The 20693-nt window shown below is 47.0% G+C and overlaps 1 protein-coding gene across 7 annotated transcripts in view; it reads right to left on the reverse strand.

Annotated features, from left to right (window-relative positions):
- Window positions 1–20693, reverse strand: part of ZC3H18 (zinc finger CCCH-type containing 18) — a 46467-nt gene that overhangs the window by 16916 nt on the left and 8858 nt on the right. For 3 of the 7 annotated variants that reach the window (XM_050311705.1, XM_050311703.1, XM_050311706.1), the window contains exons 3-9: window positions 19410–19494; window positions 17435–17583; window positions 16898–16990; window positions 16209–16366; window positions 14675–14707; window positions 13050–13176; window positions 10931–11229 (exon numbers count right to left, since the gene is read on the reverse strand). In XM_050311705.1, the coding sequence (XP_050167662.1) occupies window positions 10931–11229; window positions 13050–13176; window positions 14675–14707; window positions 16209–16366; window positions 16898–16990; window positions 17435–17583; window positions 19410–19494 (944 nt within the window). The remainder of the gene's footprint in view (window positions 1–10930; window positions 11230–13049; window positions 13177–14674; window positions 14708–16208; window positions 16367–16897; window positions 16991–17434; window positions 17584–19409; window positions 19495–20693) is intronic. The other 4 variants (XM_050311708.1, XM_050311707.1, XM_050311710.1 and 1 more) reach the window with 3 other exon arrangements.

Raw genomic sequence — 20693 nt, forward strand, 5'->3', positions numbered from 1 at the left:
CTGCACCCAGCTCCTCAATCACCTGCTTCTGACCTTCTCCCTTGGGTTTTAGGCAAAGTTTGTGCTGGAATAAAGCTTTATGAAGTGTGTTGCACTCATCAAATTACCAGGACAGTGATGTGTTTGTTCCTTTTCTCCAAATAATTAACTCTATGAGAATTTGGGGGAGGAAAGGCCCCTTCCATGGCTGGGTTCAGCCAGTACCACCCCATTAGTCACACAACTGAAGTAACCACTCCCCACCCAACTTCCTCTACCTTTTAAGATAAAAAAGCCTCCTCCACTTTTTTCTAATAATTCCAGGGACTCTGCTTCTTGCCTCAACACTTCAACAGACAACAGGATAATTAAAGCTCTTCGTTAGCAGCCTGTTCAGCCCTTTGAAGGCTTCACTAGTCACCAAGGAGCCTCATCCCCTCCTTGCTGGCAGTGTTACCTCTTCCTGACTCCAGAACTTGGATATGCTGATCTAAAAATCCAGCATCCGACTCTTTCCTTATCTTTGCTGATACAAAGGCAATTGTATTCTTAGTCCCACATCTACCTCAGTATATTCACAATTTTACATGAGGAGAAACTCTTCTTTCGCCTTCACCTCTCCCACAAATCTCATTCCAGCTTCAAAAGAGGACAATTACATCTAACATGCAAAACTGCCTGGTCAGGGAGTCCCAGGCAGGGCTACAGCTCAGTGTTATTCATTCCATCCTCACCCTTTCCACCGCTGCTCCAACACACACTATTTAACTCAGCACATGACATTTGCAGTGGGATGGTCAAGTTTTCCACGTTACAGCCACAACTCCATGAGTATTTAATCATGGAGGAAGACCACGACCCTGAATATGGGGTTGAGACACACTGGACCTATTACTTCTACCCTGATAACAATAAACAGTCATAGCTGGGGCCAAGGTCTCCTTCAGCAGCTGTTTACAAACTTCCAGTTTACAAACTCATTTTGAAGCCATTTTGACCTCTGGAATATCCTCAAATCAACCAAGTGCAGAGAAGGAAGAAAAAGAAGGCTGGGAACAGCCTACACACCTTGGATCAAGAGCAGAATAAACAGCAAGGAAAGGAGGATAAAACCATGTGAGGATGTCATGGATAATGCTCTAATATCCTGATCCAATGTCCCTTCCTGAGGGATCACTGTCTGCAGCTTTGGGAAGTGCAGAAGGGATTTTCTGCTGGCACAGGAGAGCAGAGGCATCATCCATCTAAAGACCTGGGTAAAACCTGTGCAGAAGCTTTTCCTGCAGTGTCCAGGCTTGTGAAAGCCAACAACTGTGCCAGGGGAGGGTTAGGTCAAATATCAGGGAAAGGTTCTTCCCCCAGAGGATGGCTGGGCACTGAACAGGCTCTCCAAGGCAGTGGTCACGGTCCCAAGGCTGCCAGAGCTCAAGGAACATTTGAACAACACTCTCAGGGACATGGTGTGATTTTGGGGTGTCCTATGCAGGGTCAGTATTTGGATTTGATGATCTTTGTGGGTCCCTTCGCACTCAGGGTATTCCATGATTCTATGAACTAATGAACAACCTTGTCCCTCTCAGGCCCAACTCCCTCCTGCAACAATTTTCAGAAAGAAAAACCTCCTGGAGAATTTATCATCTTCCTAAAAATCAGTTCACATTCACATCCAACAGCTCATCCAGGGAGCTGGAGCTCAGCTCCAACTCCATGTGGGAACAACTTAGGCTGAACTCCTCAGCTTGGAGCAGTAATGACTCTGAAAGCAAATTTCATTACTTGCACCTATTACCTGCTTTGATGCAATTCTCTCTGGGTGAAGTCACTTTCTGGAGGAAAGGTTTTTTTCCCTGGGAAAACCACAATAGAAAGCCTCATTTTGGGATATGCTTGGCTTCTACACTCAGCAGTAAATACACTACAGACAAGGAAGATGATGCTCATGTCAGGACATTTTCAAAGCCTTTCCTCAAGAGCTGCCTGCGTTCCTAACGTGTGGCATCACCAAATAAACTCCTTCAACCTAAAGTGAGGGACTGGCAACTGATGCTGCTCGGCTCCACTTCTCCAGTGGAATTCAGGAGTCAGAGCTGAAAGTGAACTGGAGCCACTGCCAAGAGGAACATCCCAATTCAGCCTGCAGTTCCACTGAAGACACTGTTGGAAGGTGAGAAGGGGGAGCTTTTCTCCTCGCTTTCACTCTTGCAACCAGGTAGTTTTTCCTTCCCATTTTGTGCTGAATCTGGTGCTTGCTGGAGTTCCCAACTCCTTAATTCAATAAATTAAGAGATAAGAATGGTTTGCTGCTGGGTCAGTGAGTCCAACCTGCAGGGTCTGACCAGCTGCAGGAGCTGAGCCACGAAGAAGAGGAGGGAAGGAGGGAAGAATCCCAGCTGTGCCGGGGTGGTGAGCCATGGGATCACCTAAAGAGTTCATCCTCATCCTCAGCAGTTTCCCAGGCTGCAGGCAAACCTCACACACTTCAGCATGGAGAGGGGCTGGCAAAAAAATCCACTTGTTAATCCCAAAATCCTTTTCACCAAATTGCAATTTTTAGGAAACGTTTTCAGTATTTCAGAATTAACTCCTTAATTAGGCTGGTTTTAGCTGGGGGGTTAAACCATGACTTAAGTCTACGCCACAAGGTTTAAAACCAGTAAATTACAGGGAATAAGAGACAAGACAGGCTGACCAAAAGCACCTTAATTTCCTTCCAGAGCCTCAAGGATCACCCAGGCACCAGCATGGGCTGCAGAGCTTCGCTATTTCTGAAGCCCATTTTTCCCTTAAAATAACTAAAAGCTTTATTTTCCAGATCGAACACGTTGATGCCTCTTTGGCTGGAATTTAATGACAGCAATTAAGAGAAGAAATGAAGCTGAACGTGGCTTTGGCAAGGAGAGGAGGAACAGGGACAGCTCCAGCTGGCAGCATGGTGTAGGTCAGCCAGCTCCCGACCGCACGCGCTCCGGCTCCCAGAGAAACCCAGCTCCCAAATAAACCCCGAACTCAACGAGGATTGGAGGGGGCAAAGCAGAGCTGCACAGCCTTTGCTGCTCTCCTCATGTATTATGCAAATGCTGCCACAGCATTTCTAATCTTAGAGGAAAAAAAAAGTTTCCTGGGGAAAGTGCTTCTGTCCTTCCTTCCCCCTCCCGTGGGACACGGCTCCCACAGGGAACGCAAACCTTATCACCCACGGCCAGTGGTGACGTCAGGCTGGCTCCAGGGCTGCTCTTCTGGCCACACTTTACAGCTCAGTTTGCTCCAAGAGGAAAGTCCAGCCATGACTTAAAAGCCTTTGAGTTTCTCGCAGGAAAGCTGGGATTGCGTCAGCACTGAGTTTTCCTTCAGCGGCAGTGGAATTTTCCAAAGGAAGTGGACTCGAGGAATGACTGGAGCCATGTGCCAAGGCAGTTGTGAAGAGACCTGTAATTGCTGCAAAACAAATTCCAGCAGGGTGCAAGGAATTTTTCCTGTCTCAGCAAAAAGGAGAAGGACAACAGCTACCAAAATCCACCTCCGTGTGTACCACAGGAAATGCTGGACCTTGGAGCTCGTGCTTGTTGATCTTGGTGAAATATTAGCAAAGAATAAGATTTTCTCAAGCTGTTTCCACCTAAAGCTGAGTTATCAGTCGCTAAAAAAAAAAAAAGGAAGAATTTCTTCAAAGCCTGATGGGGAGAGGCTTGGAAATTAAAGAGTGGAGATACCATCTGAACCTCCAGGATGAAATCATCATAGCAGGGAGATAAACCTATCAGAGATGTGATCTACCCTAAGGGCTGAGCATTTGATGCCTCAAGAGACTTCTCTAAATGAGAGAGGCAGAGATCCTGTCCAGAGATCCTGCCCCAGACTTTACCATGTTTTAATAAAAATCCAGTGTGGGAGATCTCCCAGGAACTCCAGCTCTGAAATGCCAAAGAAAAACACATTCCTTGAGATCCACAGTCACTCGATGCCCTTCATTTCAATTTACAGTTACGAAATCCTTTGTCTTTTCCTGTGGAAGCAGAGGTAGCACCTCAAGAGTCACAAGGACTAACAAAAACTCCAGTCTAGAGGAATGTTTTGTGGAGAACTTGGAAAAGTTTGGTTTGGTTCGTGGAGAGATTTTATTATCATAGAATCATGGAATGGTGTGGGTTGGAAGGGACCTGAAAGATCATCCAGTTCCTACTCCACCCCCTGCCATGGGTAGGGACACCTTCCCCCAGACCAAGTGGCTCCAAGCCCTGTCCAACCTGGCCTTGGACACTTCCAGGGATGGGGCAGCTGCAGTTTCTCTGGGCAACCTGTGCCAGGGCCTCATGCCCCTCACAGGGAAGAATTCCTTCCCAACATCCCATCTAATCCTGCCCTCTGGCAGTGAGAAGCCATTGCCCCTTGTCCTGGCACTCCAGGCCCTTGTCCAAAGTCCCTCTCCAGCTCTCTTGGAGCCCCTTTGGGCATTGGAAGGGGCTCTAAGGTCTCCCTGGAGCCTTCTCTTCACCAGGCTGAACACTCCCAGCTCTCCCAGCCTGTTTCCAGAGCAGAGCTGTTCTTATCATTAACTTCCCAAAAGAACTGGGAGCAGAAATGAAAGCAAAGCCGTCTAACCAGGTTCTATTGCTCCAGCTGGAAGCTGCACCAGAAAAAACAGGGATGTAAACAAGTTATTATCATGTTTATCACAGCAGTGTTTCCATGCAGGGCACTGGACTGTGAGCCTGAAGAACCTCAGAGTCTGTGGAGAGAAGGGAAATCCTCCTCTGGGCAATGCTGTGTGGGACACCTGGAATGTGCAGGAGTAGAGGTCCAGCTCCAGCCTGGGAACCTCAACAGCCCGAGGCCATTTGCTTCCCTTAAGTCACTGCACTCCAAGAAGCCTCCCAGGGAGGGTGCAGAGCCTCCTTATGGAGGTTGTTTTTCCCCTCTCCATGACTTCTCATGGATATGAGACTAAATCAGAGCATTCCAGGGGCTTAGCAATGCCCAACTCAAACCCAGGAAGAGCACACAGTTGTCTATCCTGCAGAACAAATGGGAACTGTCCTACCTGCTCTTCCCCCCATGGCAGGACAAATTGGGAAGAATGAAGGATTTCTTTTAAGAAAAGCCAACATTCCCACAGGGAAAACTAAGAGAACCCAAAATCCATCACCCTCTCACACCATCTTTAGGTAGTGGGATGAGATGCCACCATTAAACCCACCAAAAAAAACCAAGTTGTATTTGAGACAGAGATGCTTTCACACAGAGCCTCTAAGTCCAAAGATAGGGAGCAGATCCAGCTAGCTGCATGGAAAGACCACCAAAAGCTGTGGGAAAACACAACAAAGACCCAGGAACACTAAGAATTAGATATTCTTAAAAAAAAAAGAGTTCAGTTGGTTTGTGATCCACACACACACAACTATGAATCACTCCATTTGCATTCCCTTCTTTTTGCCACTCCTTTATCTAATCAACCTCATTCCAACACTTTCTGGTTTGCAAGCCCTGGATAACCTGCACTCATTGATTTCAGACTCTGGGTTATCCGGCTCATTAACGTGCGCAGCCCAGAGATTAACAAAGTCAACTTGAAGCAGCTTGGAAAAATAACACAAGGGTGAGCGTGGCCACAGGATCACGTACCCTTTCATCCTGGGATCTGCAGCACCTCACAATCCAGGTGGCAGCTCAACAGAAGCTGGGAAGAAACGCTCCTTGCTGGAAGGGTTTTTCAAGGATTTATGATTTGCCCTTTCTGACTTTGCTTTCAGTTTTCCGTGTTCCCACTCGCAGGGGTTATTTTTATTTTTAATGGCTGCCTAAGTGCTCTCCATTAACAGGATTTTAGGAACTTCCTTCCCAAAAAGTGTTGTGTGTGCGATAATCACAGGATGGGTCGTTGGGACACTGCTCCCTTCTGGCAGCTTCTGAGCTGCTGTCACCTCCTCAGAACACCTCTGAGGACAACAGCCTCCTCCTCCTCCTCATCCTACCTGGAACTGGTGTTCCACAGAATTTGGGTCCATATTCCATATTCAGTCATAGGCCCTGACCAAATTTAGAGAATCACAGAAAACACCTCCCAGACCATCGAGTCCCACCTGTGACCGATCCTACCTTGTCACACAGCCCAGAGCACTGAGTGCCACGTCCAGGCCTTCCTTGGTGACCACTGCCCTGGGGAGCCTGTTCAGTGCCCCACCACTCTTTAGGGGAAGAACCTTCTCCTAATATCCAACCTAAACCTGCCCTGACACAGCTCCAGCTGTTCCCTTGGGTCCTGTCACTGGTCACTGGAGAGAAGAGCTGAGTGTCTGCCCCTCTGCTTCCCCTCGGGAATGAACTCCTCAATGTCCCTCGGTGCTTTGGGAATACAACCACCAACAGGTCCCACAACACCGTGTTGCTTCATGTGCTCCTGCAACAACCAGATTAGCTCGGATTCCAGTGGGATAAAGGCCTATGGCAACAATAGAGGGATTAAAATGAATTATTTCGCTGTGCAGGGCCTTTGCTCCCAGTAAAGGGTCAGAACATCTTGCACTGCTCTAAGTTTCTTCAGAGAACATATTTCATTCTTTATCCATGAAATGCTTTGCACAACACAGAGCTCCACTGGCAACAGAGAAAGAAGGAATTTTGCACTCAGCAAAAATCAGGCCCAGCCTGAGGCATCAGAACTCGTTCTGGAGATGGGGAGCAGGAGGACAGACAGCCAAGTTATCCTTCTAATTGATCATAAAGTGTCCTGGCTTGTTTAAGTGTTTGATGCCTGAGGAAAGAGGAGGAGGAGGAACAGTTTTACTGGCATTGCAACCTCAGATTATAAACTTCTGGAGTGCTCATCTTGGGGAAAAAAATAACCAACCCAAGAGCATAAAGCAGAAATTGCACATTCACAGAATCATGAAATAGTCTGGGTTGGAAGGGACCTGAAAGCTCATCTTGTTCCACCCCTTGCCATGGGCAGGGACACCTTCCACTAGCCCAGGTTGCTCCAAGCCCCATCCAAACTGGCCTTGGACACTTATAGGGATGGGGCAGCCACAGCTTCTCTGGGCAACCTGTGCCAGGGCCTCACCACTCTCATCTTAAGAATTACTTCCTAACATCCAATCTAAACCTACTCTTTTAGTTTAAGTCACTCCCCCTTTTCCTGTCACTCCATGCTCCTGCAGAAAGTCCCTCTCTGTCTTGCTTGTGAGCTCCCTTCAGGTACTGGAAGTTAATTTTTGCAATTCCTTCCAAAAAGGCCAATCCACATGCAACAATCCCACTGGAGCCTCTTCTCAAAGGTGCAAGTAGAAACCCACGTCCCTGAGTCCACCAGTTTTACATCATTGTCAAATTCTATCACTCCTCATCCCCAGCAATGCCAGGAAATCCTCTGGCTGCTCCATGTTATCAGCCTTAAACTCTGCTGTTGTTTAGAGATCAGATTAAACCTTCCTGCTTTCAATGAATGGAAAGGGAACTTGTTTCCATGTTCCTGGCTATTTGCTCTTTGAGTTTTCTCTCATCCTTTCCATTCTGTAGGTCATGGTTTGTTCCTTCCTCCAGCCTCTACCCCAGGGAGCTCCTACGCCAACAGACCAGCCGGCATCTACCTGTAATTACTGACATCCTCAGCTCTGCCTTTGGCAAAGCTCCTTGCTGGTTACACAACCTCTGTGGAGGAGTTTTCCAACCTCTTTGGAGTAGTTTTCCAACCTCTGCGGAGCAGTTTTCCAGCCTCCCCAGCTCATTAATGAGTGTGGAGCAGGGCCGCGTGGGCTCTGGAAGTGGCAGGAATGTTAACGGGCAGCTGCAGCCTGAGCCACCCCTGTGACGCCTGGAAAGGCTGGACTTGCCAAAAGCTGGGATCCAGCAATTAGGGAAAGCCCAGAGCCTATAAATAGCCCCAGAGGTGAGTGCTATGGCACCACTGTGCATCCTGCTTCCCAGGAAGCACGGAGCAATCACAGGAGTTTCACATGTTAAACAAACTTGGGAGCTGTTTAATCCCAAACCTGGCCCTCTGGAGAAGAGCACGGAGGGATCTGGAGAAAAGGTGAGACGGCTCGAACCACTGCACTGCCATGAGGAAGTTGGGAGCCTGTCAAAAAGGTTACGTGGGATCACAGTGGCACAGCCCAGAGCCAGGTGACACCACGAGAGTGACAGAGACTCCTGGGGAAATGCAAAGTGCTGGGGAGGGATGTGTTCCCCAAGGGAGAAGGTGGAATTATGCTTTCACTTTGTTCAAAAGCTTTTCCTAAACTTGTTTCTGCAGATTTCTTTTTTCCACACCCGCAGTGCTGGAGGAAGTGGTCACGTTGACATGGTTGTCAACCATGAGAACTGAAGTCCCATCACAGGGGCTGGAATGAGATGGGCTTTAAGGTTCTTTCCAACCCTAACCAGTCTGGGATTCCATGATTCTATGATTAAGAGAACTTGGACAGCTGCCTTCAACAACACAGGGGTTTTGGGGTTAGTTGCTAATTATTCCCATTAATTCCACTCTCCCCTGAGAGGAGACACTGTGTGTCGGTGCTGACCAAAGATTTTTGGGGAGATTTTAGAGCTTTCTGCTCAGAACTAACTCCTCATTCAACCCAAACATTCCAAGAGCTTCTTGCCACCAGCCCTGCACAAATGAAGGCAGGAACAAGCCCTGCTTCCTGTCCCTCTGCCCAGCCCTACAGTCACCAGTGCCTGTGCTACAGGACAAGGCTGAGGCACTTCAAGCAGTAGATTCCCTATGATCTGCTTCTGGAAAGAATAGAATCATGGAATGGTTCGGGTTGTGAGGGATTTAAAGACTATAATTTATTAAAGATTTATAATTTAAAGATTATCTAGCTCCAGCCCCTGCTATGGGCAGGGATACCTTCCACTAGACCAGGATGCTCCAAGCCCCCTCCACCCTTACCTTGGACACTTCCAGGGATGGGGCAGCCACAGCTTCCCTGGGCAACCTGTGCCAGGGCCTCACCACCCTCCCATGGAACAATTTCTTCCCAGTATCCCATCTAACCCTGCATTCCTTCATCTTTAGGGCATTCCCCCTTTTCCTCTCACTCCATGCCCTTTGAAAAGTCCCTCTCCTTAGCATACTTAAACTAAAAAAAAAAAAAGGAAAGAGGTGCACCAAAGACTATTTTTAAATTATCAAGACTCATCTTAAGGAGCCTGTTTTGGAGATCCAAGAGGCATCTACAGCTCCCTTGTGTCACAGAGGGAAACAGGGGACCTGTATCCCCAAAACACATCATGAACACTGTAAATTCCATCTCTGGGCTTACACAGATGGTTTCATGGACTGAGATGGCTGGTGAGCACAGCCACTACTCCTACCCAGCACCTCTTGGGTAGTAGCACTAACAGCCCAAACTCTCCCACACAAAGCCCTGCCCCGTGACTCCATGAGTGCCAAGGGAAGGAGCAACCGGCAGGCTCAGCCTTGGGCGCAGCGATCCCGGTCACGGTCACGGTGACTGTTCGTGACTCATACCTTGAGCTGCCAACCAGCTGATGTCACTTTCATTGACATCATCTCCATCACATGGTTCTGGACAGCAAGATCTGCCCCATCCCCACCCCAAGGAGAGCACAATCCAGCAGTCAATGTGGTAATTAAGGTGCACAAATCGTGGTTGTAAGTGAAGATTGTAATTAAACATAGCATGTAATTAAATGGATTCCTATAACTGCTCTGGCACTGCTACTGCACCAAAGATACCTTCAAACTGTTCTGAAACTGTGACTTCCTCTTGGAAATGAGAGTCACGGTTAAAAATCAGCTTTCCTTCTATTAATGCAAATAAAAATTCCAGGTCAGATTCAAGACTAAATTGTGAAATCACACAATCCCATGTGGCACCTCATTCCTGGCGTTCTTAGCCTTGCTCTTCATTATAACAAACTCTTCCTCATGCTCCTCATGTTTCACACCTTCCTCCAGTGCAGAGAAGTAACACAGACATCAGGCAGAAGGACAAGCTCCAATATGTCTTGGGAAACAGCTTCCCTGCATCCCTTTTGCTCCAACATTTGTGTGTCCACATGTTCCTTGACACGCTGTTGGGAAGACTCTACCTGCCACTCTTCCCAAGAAACTGCTGACCAGTTTTCCTGCAGGTCATAGAATCATGGAATAGTTTGGGTTGGGAAGGACCTTGAAGATCATCCCATGCCATGGGTAGGGACACCTTCCACTAGACCAGGTTGCTCCGAGCCCTGTTCAAAATGTCCCTGAGCAAGAAATTTGAGAGTTTTCCATGATTCTGAACTAAAAGACATGAAATTAGAATGTCCCATCAGACAGGTTCCATATTCAGCTGGGATACCCATACAGTGCTTCACTAATAAATACTCCATATACACAGGTACTTAGATGATTGCCAGAGAAACAAAGTATGAATCACATTCCTGGACTTTCAGTCTGTCTGGTTCCATTTTCTCTTTCACACAGGACAGAAACAGGACTTCCAGAAAAATGGGCAGTCACAGATAATAAACCTGACTCCACACTGTGATTCCACTGAGCACAAACTTATGTCGAGGCACACAGTCCCTTCACCTTTTCTTTTTGGAGTTGCACTTAATAATTCTCCAGGCACTTTTGCTACCCACAGACTCCTAACCCAGCCCTGGTTCTTGTCACAGACATTTGTCAAGGCCTCAAAGGGAGTCACCACAATCTGCAGGAACCCCTCAGCCTCCCAAAACCTTCTCCAGCCTCCCAAAACCTCGTCCAGGCTCAAGGGAAGCAGGATGAGATGATGATCTCCATACCCACATGCCAATGGACAGACACCCTCCTCTCAAGAGTCACGTTATGCACACTCAGCTCTCACTGATGTTTTAGCTCCACTTAGTGGCCACAAGGCTCAAGTAACTACTTTACTCAGGAGTTTCAAACAAGGATCTTCACTGGGATCAGCTCCAACATCACCTCAAACTCCAAATCCCAATCCCAGCACACACTTACCTTGGTAGCAGCGGGGACCGGGGCTTTGGTTTGTCCTTGTCCTTGTCCCGCTCCCGGTCCCTGTCCCGGTCTCGGTCCCTGTCCCGGTCCCTGTGCTGTCTGTCCTTCTCATCCCTCTTCACTCGTTCTCTCTCCCGTTCCCACTCTTCTTTCCGGCGCTGCCGCTCCTTGTCGCGCTCCCGCTCCCGTTCCCGCTCTCGTTCCCGCTGGCGCCGCTCCCGTTCCCGCTCTCGCTCCCTCTCCCGCTCCCTTTCCCGTTGTCTGTTCTCTCTTTCCCTTTCCCGTTCTCGCTCTCTTTCCTTTAAAAAAACAAGAGAGAAATCATCATGATGCTGTGGAAACATCTCCCAACAAAGCAGGCAGTAAGTCTGGACTGCAAGGAATTACATCCACCCTCCCATGTCAGAGCAAAGAACTGGGATGAATAATCTGGAGATCAATAATCTGGATACAAAGAATCTGGAGATCAATGATCTGGAGCTTGCTGAGCAGGCAGAACCTGGACATAAACACAACACCACATCATATCCGTCACAGTTGGCATTTTCAAAGGCAACGGTCAAATTAATTTGGTTCATTAAGCTTATTAAATAAATGTATTGATGTTTACAAGTCTTTCATTGCTAATAACTTTTATAACAAGCTAATTAACTTTACAAACAAGTACCATGAAAATAATTGGTGGTGCATCATGTGCGACCACAGCGAGAACCAGTCCCTCTTTCTGCATGAGAACAAGGTTTTATTGCAAAAGAAAAATCAGTTTTTAAAGGATTTGATGAAAACCACTGAAAAATTCCCTACTGGGCAGGACTGATTATGTTGACCACTACTCCAGAGGCATGAAGTTAGCATTAGGGCAAAAGGAAGAGGACAAAAAGGGGTTCAAGAGCCTTGTTTTCACTGAGTTCTACTCCTGGAGGAACACCAACCAACAGCACACTGAATTTTAGCACCTGGTTGGTGCTTCCTTGACTCAATCCCCAACATGCAGATCCACCAGCAGTGAACAGTCATGCCAGGGTACACAGAACACACCTGCCCAAACCTAATCCTTTCCATCATTCCCAAGAATTAACAAGCAAACTGTTCCCCAGCCAAGTTATTTCCTGGAAACTTCCTCCCTCTCCAAAATGCCAAAGAATGGTTGCAGATGTGGCTGCAAGCACTGACAACTGCCTGGTGCACTGAGGAGCAGCCAGTGTGCATGAGGAAGAACTACCCTCCCATCTCAGACATGGAATTCTTAAGGTTGTAAAAGACCTTTAAGATCATCAAGTCCAACCATCAATCCAGCACCACAGTCACCACTAACCATGGCCCCAAGAGCCACATCCACATGGCTTCTGAACACTTCCAGGGATGGGGATACCACCACCGCCCTGGGCAGCCTGTGCTAGGGCTGGACAACCTTTTCCATGAAAAAAAAAATTCCCTATTATCCAATTAAACCCTCCAGTGGTGCAACCTGAGACCATTTCCTCTCATCTTGTCCCTTGTTCCCTGGGAGCAGAGCCCGACCCCCACCTGGCTCCACTCTCCTGTCAGAGAGCAAGAAGGTCCCCCCTGAGCCTCCTCTTCTCCAGGCTGAGCCCTCCCAGCTCCCTCAGCTGCTCCTGGTGCTCCAGACCCTTCCCCAGCTTCACTGCCCTTCACTGAGTTCCAACCTCTCAGTGTTTGTCTTGTCCTGAGGGGCCAAAACTGATCCCAGAATTCCAGGTGTGGCCTCACCAGTGCCCAGCACAGAGAGACAATCACTGCCCTGGTCCTGTAGCCACACAGTGGTTGGTACAGCCCAGATGCCACTGGCCTTCTGGGTCACCTGGGCTCAAGTCTAGCTGCTGTCAACCAGCACCTCCAAGTCCTTTTCCACCAGGCAGCTTTCCAGCCACTCATTCCCAAGCCTGGAGTGTTGTTTATGCCTTCACGATAGCGGAACAGAACATCCTCCCCTCCCTTCCCTTATAGTGTGCTCTGTGCTGCAATTAAGTCAAGATTTAACTACTTGCAAGATTAAGCATCTTGAAAAGTCCTGTTTCAAGCACTGCACTGGAAACATGACAGGGAGCAGAAGAACCTGGAAGAGAGTTGGAAGGAAAAGCGTGGGAAGGGGAGTTACCTTACTTACTCGGTAGTTACGGTATGGATCTGGGTCTGTGTACTGAACCCTGAAATTCTCATACTGCCCACCACGCCAGAACCGTTCTATTTCATAGTCATAATAGGGATCTGAATAGGGATCAAGCCTACAATGAAAAACAGGGAATGTTAGAGAGGAAAATGTCACCTTGTTGCCGTAAACACTACGAATTCTAGGTCAGGTCTTAGTCACTGTGACAAGAAAAAACACGTTCAACGGAGCACGAGCATACAGAGGTTTATTTTCTACACATCCCAACCAGACAGTCTTTTTTAAGTGCAGCTTATCAGAGAAAAGCACAAACCTTTCTTGATAAACACTAAAAAAAGAACCAAATTCAGCCTTCTAATCAATGTGGGAAAAACACAGAAACTGCTTTTTATAGCCACTTCCAATGTCTGCAAAGGGAACAGGACGTGTTTTGCCTCATTGATTGAGAGATGGGTTTTCTGTCCATGCACTCACAGCTAATCCCAAGCACCCTCAGGAGTGGAAGGAATGATCTCCTAATTCCCTGCCACTGGAGTGATGGGTGCAGCCCAGTGTCACCAGTACAGGACATGAGTTGTGCTGAGCTTTCCACTGGGAGAAGTGCAGCTTCAGGGCAGGGCAGCAACACTCTGTCCCTATACCTGGAATTACTCCATGGAAAGAAGGCAACCACTTCTCCAGTAGGAATGAGGTGCTGGCCCTCCAGCACACCAGTGGATGGTGAGCATGTGGCACATGCTGCTCAAGTGCCAAATTTGTAACTGTCATGGAGGAAAAGGATTTAAACCCCACCCTCCTTAAATCTGTTTCCTCCAGTTGATTTTTTATTAACATCATTTGATGTTTTTAATTCCCAAATTCAACAACATCCAACCACCTGGAGTGTAAATATCACTGTAAAGATGGGCAAGTGGGTACAGAGGGAACAAGAAACTTCCAGGGCCACAGAGGAGTCAGTGGCAGAGCTAAGATCATAAAACAAGTGCTCCCAAATTCCAGATTATCCGTAACAAGACTCTGATTTATAAGTAAAAGGAATAAAAGCCTCTTTTTTGCATTTTAAAATGTGCCAAATAACCTAAACCAGGCTAAGATGTAAGTGCTGCCCTGGGAGTCAAGAGGTGCCAGTAATTTCTTTCAGTGCTTTAAAATGGTTTAAAATTTCTATTTTTGACTGAAGCAAAAAGCCAAGGGAAAGACAACCAGGGAATCTTGACTATGGATGCTTAACTCAGCAACAGACTCCTGATGCCAACCAGAAAACAGTCTGGATTCAGTGACGTCAGCTGTTCAAAGAGACACAGAAAATCTCAAGCCAGGCCAAGAAGGAAACTCTACTTTTTAACATGGCCTCAAGCCCAAATTTCCCCCTCTTATAATATTTATGGAGTTTATTCATTTAAAAAGGATCACTGCTGTGTGTTCAGATAATTCAGTGCTTAATTCCTTTGAAAATAATTGGTACCACCCCAAAAATAATCCAATCCATCCATTCAGTCAACAACCTGGGGACAGGGCTCTGTGGCCTCGGAAGTTTTAACAAGTGCAGTGGAAAAAGGAAAAGGAATTTTTTCTTACAGTTGCAACAGTACTGGAATCAAAGACCTGCTTACCCATAGTTAATGTTTTCTTTGATGTCCACCTCCCTATAGTTATTCAAAAAAGAAAAAGGGATTCATGAACTATTTACACAACTCCATGTGTCACAAGACATTCCTGAAAGCATTTCTCCATATCCCAGCTGAGCATTTCTCCACATCCCAGCTGCACCTCCAGTGCTTAGTTTGCTGCAAGCTGTCAAACTGTGCAATAAATTGTGTGTGTCTGAGGAAAATCACCATTTTCTAGAGTTTGCAGCAGCAGCAGCTTCATAACTTTTGCCTTTACACACAATGAAGGTATTTTGATGCCACAGTCTGCTTATACATCCTTGAATTTTCACAAATTCCAGTTGTTTGATGACTTATATTTAACACTGGCTACATACAGTGTAATTTTTTTTGACTTTATGAAAACCAACACAACAATTTCAACATCAGTGAGGCCTCAGATGCTGAGGGTGGTTTTCACAGACAGTCATAAAAATAAAGATAATTTATGAACAACCCCCAGAGCACTGGGGATAAATCCCAGGTGCCACTCAAAGCCTTCTCAGAGGAGCAGAAGACCAAGAGCTATTTCAATCCAGGAAAACATTAATTTTTAAAATTATTTTGTTTCAGGCTGTAGAACTGAGGTTTTTCTTTAAATCAGGGAAAGGAATTGCACTCCAGAGCAAATCAAAGAATACAGAACAAAACCTACTCTTTGCTCCTTTCCAGAGTTTTTCTGCAATTCTTTCACTCTAAAATACAACCAAGCCTTGCAAACACTGTGAGTGGAAATATTTCCATTATCCGTCTGTGTAGGAAGAACAGAGGATGCATGAGCATGGGGAGACAGATTCACCTGCATTCCTGCAGAACACAAGCCTCTCTCTCAAAAATTCTCTTCCCATTCCTTTTCTTGGCTCAAGAACTACTAAGCAAGTTTCCCAGAGCTGAGTCTCCAACATTTTACCTCCTTAAAAAACCCACCATGTACACACTTAAATTTAGGCTGCTTCTTTTGGCCTGGTAAAGCTTTGTTTTCTGATCAATATCTTAGTGTCCAGTTTACCTGGGACCAGTTAAGATGTTTGTTAAGACCAGTTGCTGCACCAATGGCCTCACAAAGAAACCCCCAGCTGGGTCCAACTACTGCCTGCAGCCCTTGGACACTGAACATGCTCCAACTTCACAGCCTCAGCTTTAATATCTTAAAATTCTCATGGTTTGACAAGGAAAAAATGAGGAAAACCAGACAGAAGAATGCACTGGTGTGAGGTAGGCAGAGCACAACTGGACAGTGTCCATGAGGGACCAGAATGCCAAGAGACTGAAGGCAGGAAGGTTTAAAGAGCACTGGGAAGGGAAGGTGGGGTTGAACTGGAGCGAGCGGAGGCAGCTCAAGTTTTTAACCTCTGCCCATCCTGCCTTATGTAAGTTACTCCTATTTTTTGAGATCAGCATTCCTCCAACTTGGAGGAACAAGTTAACTAAACACTGCCTTATTGCATTGCATTTCCCACCCATCTATTCCATGGAGCAAAACAAGACTGAGCCTTACGCTGGATCTCGGACGTCTCTGGTGATGCGATAATTCCAGTCACGGAAAAACTCATTTTCCTTGTCAAACTCCCGCTCGTCTTCTCCAATAGTCACAGTGAATCTCTTCTCCTCAAAGTCAGGCTCCTGTTCCTTTCTCATAGTTGCTTTTTTTAATACCTGTCATAACATACAGACGGTGTAAATAGAGAACTGCAATATTAAAAATCCTTCACTTGGGAGACTCCCTTCAACTGAAGCACCTTTTTCTGCCTAAGCCTCAGAAAATGCAGGACACTGGACTTTTCTTGATGCAGAAAGTGTAATTCACTATTCCATCAGCTCAGAACAGCAGGAAATAGAAGTTTCACCCCTGCTGAGCCCATTTCTGCAGTGATCAAACACACAGAGAAACAGATACCCAAGTGAGGGAAACTGGGTAAGCTTAAAGCTTTACTTTGTCAAGGGCTTGACTTCAAGGCCAGAAATTCCCTGTATTTTTTAAATACAAAAACCTCCAAACCTGGATATCACCTCTTCCTGGCTAACAAGTGTGATGCACAACAAAACATAATTAGCAGATTAAAAGGCAAAAGGGGGAGGGAAAGAGCAAGACACTCATCCTCCCAGCAGAGCTCTTCCAGCACCCTGTTCCCAAACAGGACAGTGGATTTTGGAGACAGTCAGCAGCTCCCTGAGGAAAACATTTACCTCTTTAGCGTGCCGGAGTCCTCTTTCCCAGGCACTTTCTGTTGGAGGGTCTGGAGGAGGTGGAGGTAAGATTTCATCAACCACTGGCCCTCCCTGTCAGAAAAGCGAGGAGAGGAAGAAGACAGAACTTGAGTTAGTTTTAAGTAGCAAACTTATGCTTTGTAAAGTTACCTCAGAGTATCTCCAGATATTCCAGAGATTTCTCAGCAGGACATAGCTGAGAAACATGTGGAAAATTATTCTCCTCTCTAAGTAACTTCAAGATCTCCTTTTAAAGATCACATATCCAATTATGGACTGAATTTTGTTGAAGTATTAGCTCAAAAAAAATCTTCACTTCTCTTAGAGCAGGAAGAAAGTCAGAGAATCATGGAATGGTTTGGGTTGGAAGGGACCTTAAAGCTCATCTTGTTCCACCCCTGCCATGGGAGAGACACTTTCCACAAGACCGGGTTGCTCCAAGCCCCATCCAACTCAGCCTTGAACAGCTCCAGGGATGGGGCAGGTGGTACAGAAGTCCATAAAAGAAGTCCATACCCAAGGGTTGGCTGGCATCAGAGGGTGAGGGCCGATGGGAGGGGCTCCGTTGGGGGAGAAGGGCTCAGGCTTGGAGATCAAGGAGTAGTTTCCTTTGTCATTCACCCCGGGGTGAATAAACCGACAGTTCATGCCCCAGGTACAGTGACCTGTGGGAACACAATGCTGTTAGATCCCTGTTTGCTGTCAGCCAGCATCTCTTCAGCCCCACAGCCATTAAAAAACCCACCAACCATTTAAAATCTATCAAGAACAGTGTTGTTTGAGAGTTCTGACTTTTCTTCTCTCCAACTTTGTCAAGATTTATCTGTTTTCACACACATGGAAAAACACTCATCATCCCCCGCCTTCCCAGAGAGGACAAATAAACCCAGACACAGATGCATGAAGGTACAAGAGCCTTATTATGACGGGGAGAAGGGAGGGATGGATGGATACACACCATTAATTAAATGCAGGAATGAGCTTATGAGCTCCTCGAGTCTTGTTAATGGCAAACACTTCCAATTAGGAGCTTTACCTGATACAGAAAACCCAAGGGCAGAGAAAGCACCAGAGTGCATCCCAAATAAGCAGCTCTCTGGAGAGGCAGGCAGTAGAATCATGGAATGGTCTGGGTTGTAAGGGATCTTAAAGGGATATCATTCCCACCCCTGCCGTGGGCAGGGACACCTCCCACAAGCCCCGTCCAACCTGGCCTTGGACACTTCCAGGGATGGCACAGCCACAGCTTCCCTGGCCAACCTGTGCCAGGGACTCACCACCCTCACAGGAAAGAATTCCTTCCCAAAATCCCATCTAACCCTGCCCTCTGGCAGTGTCTGAGACTGAAGTGTAGGGGCTGAGACACTTTACTCTGCCACAGGGCTCTGCCACCTATGTCAAGGTGGCCACACATGAAGCTCTGCAAGCCACTCAGGCCACAGCCACAGAAAACACAAAATTCCCAATGCCTGTCCATCCCCACGTGAGCAGCACCTGCCCTCCTCAGTGACAGCCCTGCCTTGAGGAGCGAGCAGGAGCAATATTCCCTGACCTGATGCCAAACCAAAGCACAACAACTAGGGCAGATCCTGCAGCCTGAACTTTGACCCTGGCAAATATTCCCCAGGCTCCACGAGGTGTGTGTCACGTTAAAGCATCAGGAACAAACAGCTCTCCCTGCCCAAGGACTTCCCAGTTCCACCAGCAGAACCAACACGACTGTGTCTCAGCACAGGCACCACGTTTGCCACCGGAGGACATCCAGGAAGCCAACGTCAGGGATATCTGATGGCCACGGCTCTGGAAACCCCCACATTGCACAGGCCACTGACGCAAGGAACGGAGACTCCACCCTGGGCCTCACCCTTCTTTTCATTTCAGATTTTCATGAATTGTCTCAAGGGAGATTGTAAATAACAGCAAATAGATAAGCAAACACTGAGATGAATCTGAAGGAAGTGAGCGCTATAATCAGTTTAAATAAGACAAGTTTTATAAAACCTGGTCTCTATGCTAAAAAAAAGGCAGGATAGTCTAAGTCAGCTGCCATATAAACTGCCTACAAACTTTAGGGAATGTCCTATTAAGAAGAATTACAAAAAAAATAGAATCATGTAATGGTTTGGTTTGGAAAGATCTTAAAGCCCACGTCATTCCTCCCCGCTGCCATGGGCAGGGACACCTTCCATTAGACCAGGTTGCTCCAAGCCCTATCCAACCTGGCCTTGGGCACTTCCAGGGATGGGGCAGCCACCACCTCTGTTCTATTCCAAAAACATGAGCAAGATTTCCTTTATTTGCTTTGTCCAGCCCTTTTTGCATAGTGGTTGCTCTATGTAAATTCAGCACTGGCCACCAAGGAATGGGAAGGTGATACTCAGGATGCCTGGGGCAGAATTTATCACACAAGAGCAGCTTAATTGGTGAACAAAACCCAAACAAGACAAATTCCAGCCCCTTTGGTTCCCTCTCACCACCACAGTGTCGTTACCTTTCATGAAGAACCGGCAGGTGGGACGTGGCCTCACTTTTCTGTCATTGGGGTCTTTAACTTCTCCTTCCTCCAAGTCGTCGTCCTGGAACAGACAGACAAGCTGACATTTCACGTGGTGCATTTTCTGCAGCGACTTGACATTTCACAATATGGTCAAATATCAGTCGCTGAAAACACACCCTGGAGCAAAGACACAAGAGAAAGACAATACAAAGTTACAACAAATCCTCTGGAGCACTTTCACGATGTGATGCTAAAAACAGGGAGATGCAACACTTTTGGTGTTTCAAAGGTAACAGCAGAAAATTACAGGATCATCCAGGCTGGAAAAGATCTGCAGGATCACTGAGCTCAACCTGGGACGGATCCCCACTCTTGTCACCCAGCCCAGAGCACTGAGTGCCACGTCCAGGTGTTCTTGGACACCTCCAGGGATGGGGATTCCACCACCTCCCCGGGCAGCCTCTTACAAAACCCAACCACCCTTTCCATGAAGAAATTCTCCCTGATGTCCAACCTGAACCTCCCCTGGCACAGCTCGAGGCTGTTTCCCCTTGTCTTGTCACTGGCTGCTTGGGAGCAGAGGCCTTCATGCTGAGGCTGCACCACAGATCAAGATTTTAAGCTGTATCATTTTATCTGGTATATTAGAGGCTCAAAATCACCCATGGATCAAGATCTTCCACCTCAGCTGGCCAAGCCGCGCTGTGTGCTTTGAGCTGACAGCAAATCCACCACAGTTAGAGGCAGCTTCTTATTTTTTTGGGTGAAATGAGCTAAATTTTGTCACTTTTCCTTCCCACAATCCTTCAGAGCCTTTAAACTGGAGTGTCCCCTCTCAGCACTCCTGCCATCCCCGTTTAGCTCAAGCCCATTCCTTCTGGTCATTGATTTCAAGTATAGAGGAGTATTCCTTCATTTAGGCAGTAACTCAGTACAGACACCCCACATCCATCTATACAGCAAATTCTGAAGGATAACTGCTGTTACAATAAATTAATTATAAAATTATAAGATGCTTCCCCATAACACCGAGTGACAATCCCAGAATCATGGAATGGTTTGAGATGAAGGGACCTTAAAGCTCACCCCATTCCACCCCCTGCCATGGGCAGGGACACCTTCCGCTATTCCAGGTTGCTCCAAGCCCTGTCCAACCTGGCCTTGAACATTTGAGGGATGGGGCAGCTGCAGCCTCTCCGGGCAACCCATGTCAGGGCCTCACCACCCTCGCAGGGAAGGATTGCATCCTCAAATCCAATATAAACCTCTGTTCTTTCC

Source organism: Myiozetetes cayanensis, unplaced genomic scaffold, assembly GCF_022539395.1.
Source record: "Myiozetetes cayanensis isolate MyiCay16 unplaced genomic scaffold, myiCay2020 scf16, whole genome shotgun sequence".
NCBI classification, from domain to species: domain Eukaryota; kingdom Metazoa; phylum Chordata; class Aves; order Passeriformes; family Tyrannidae; genus Myiozetetes; species Myiozetetes cayanensis.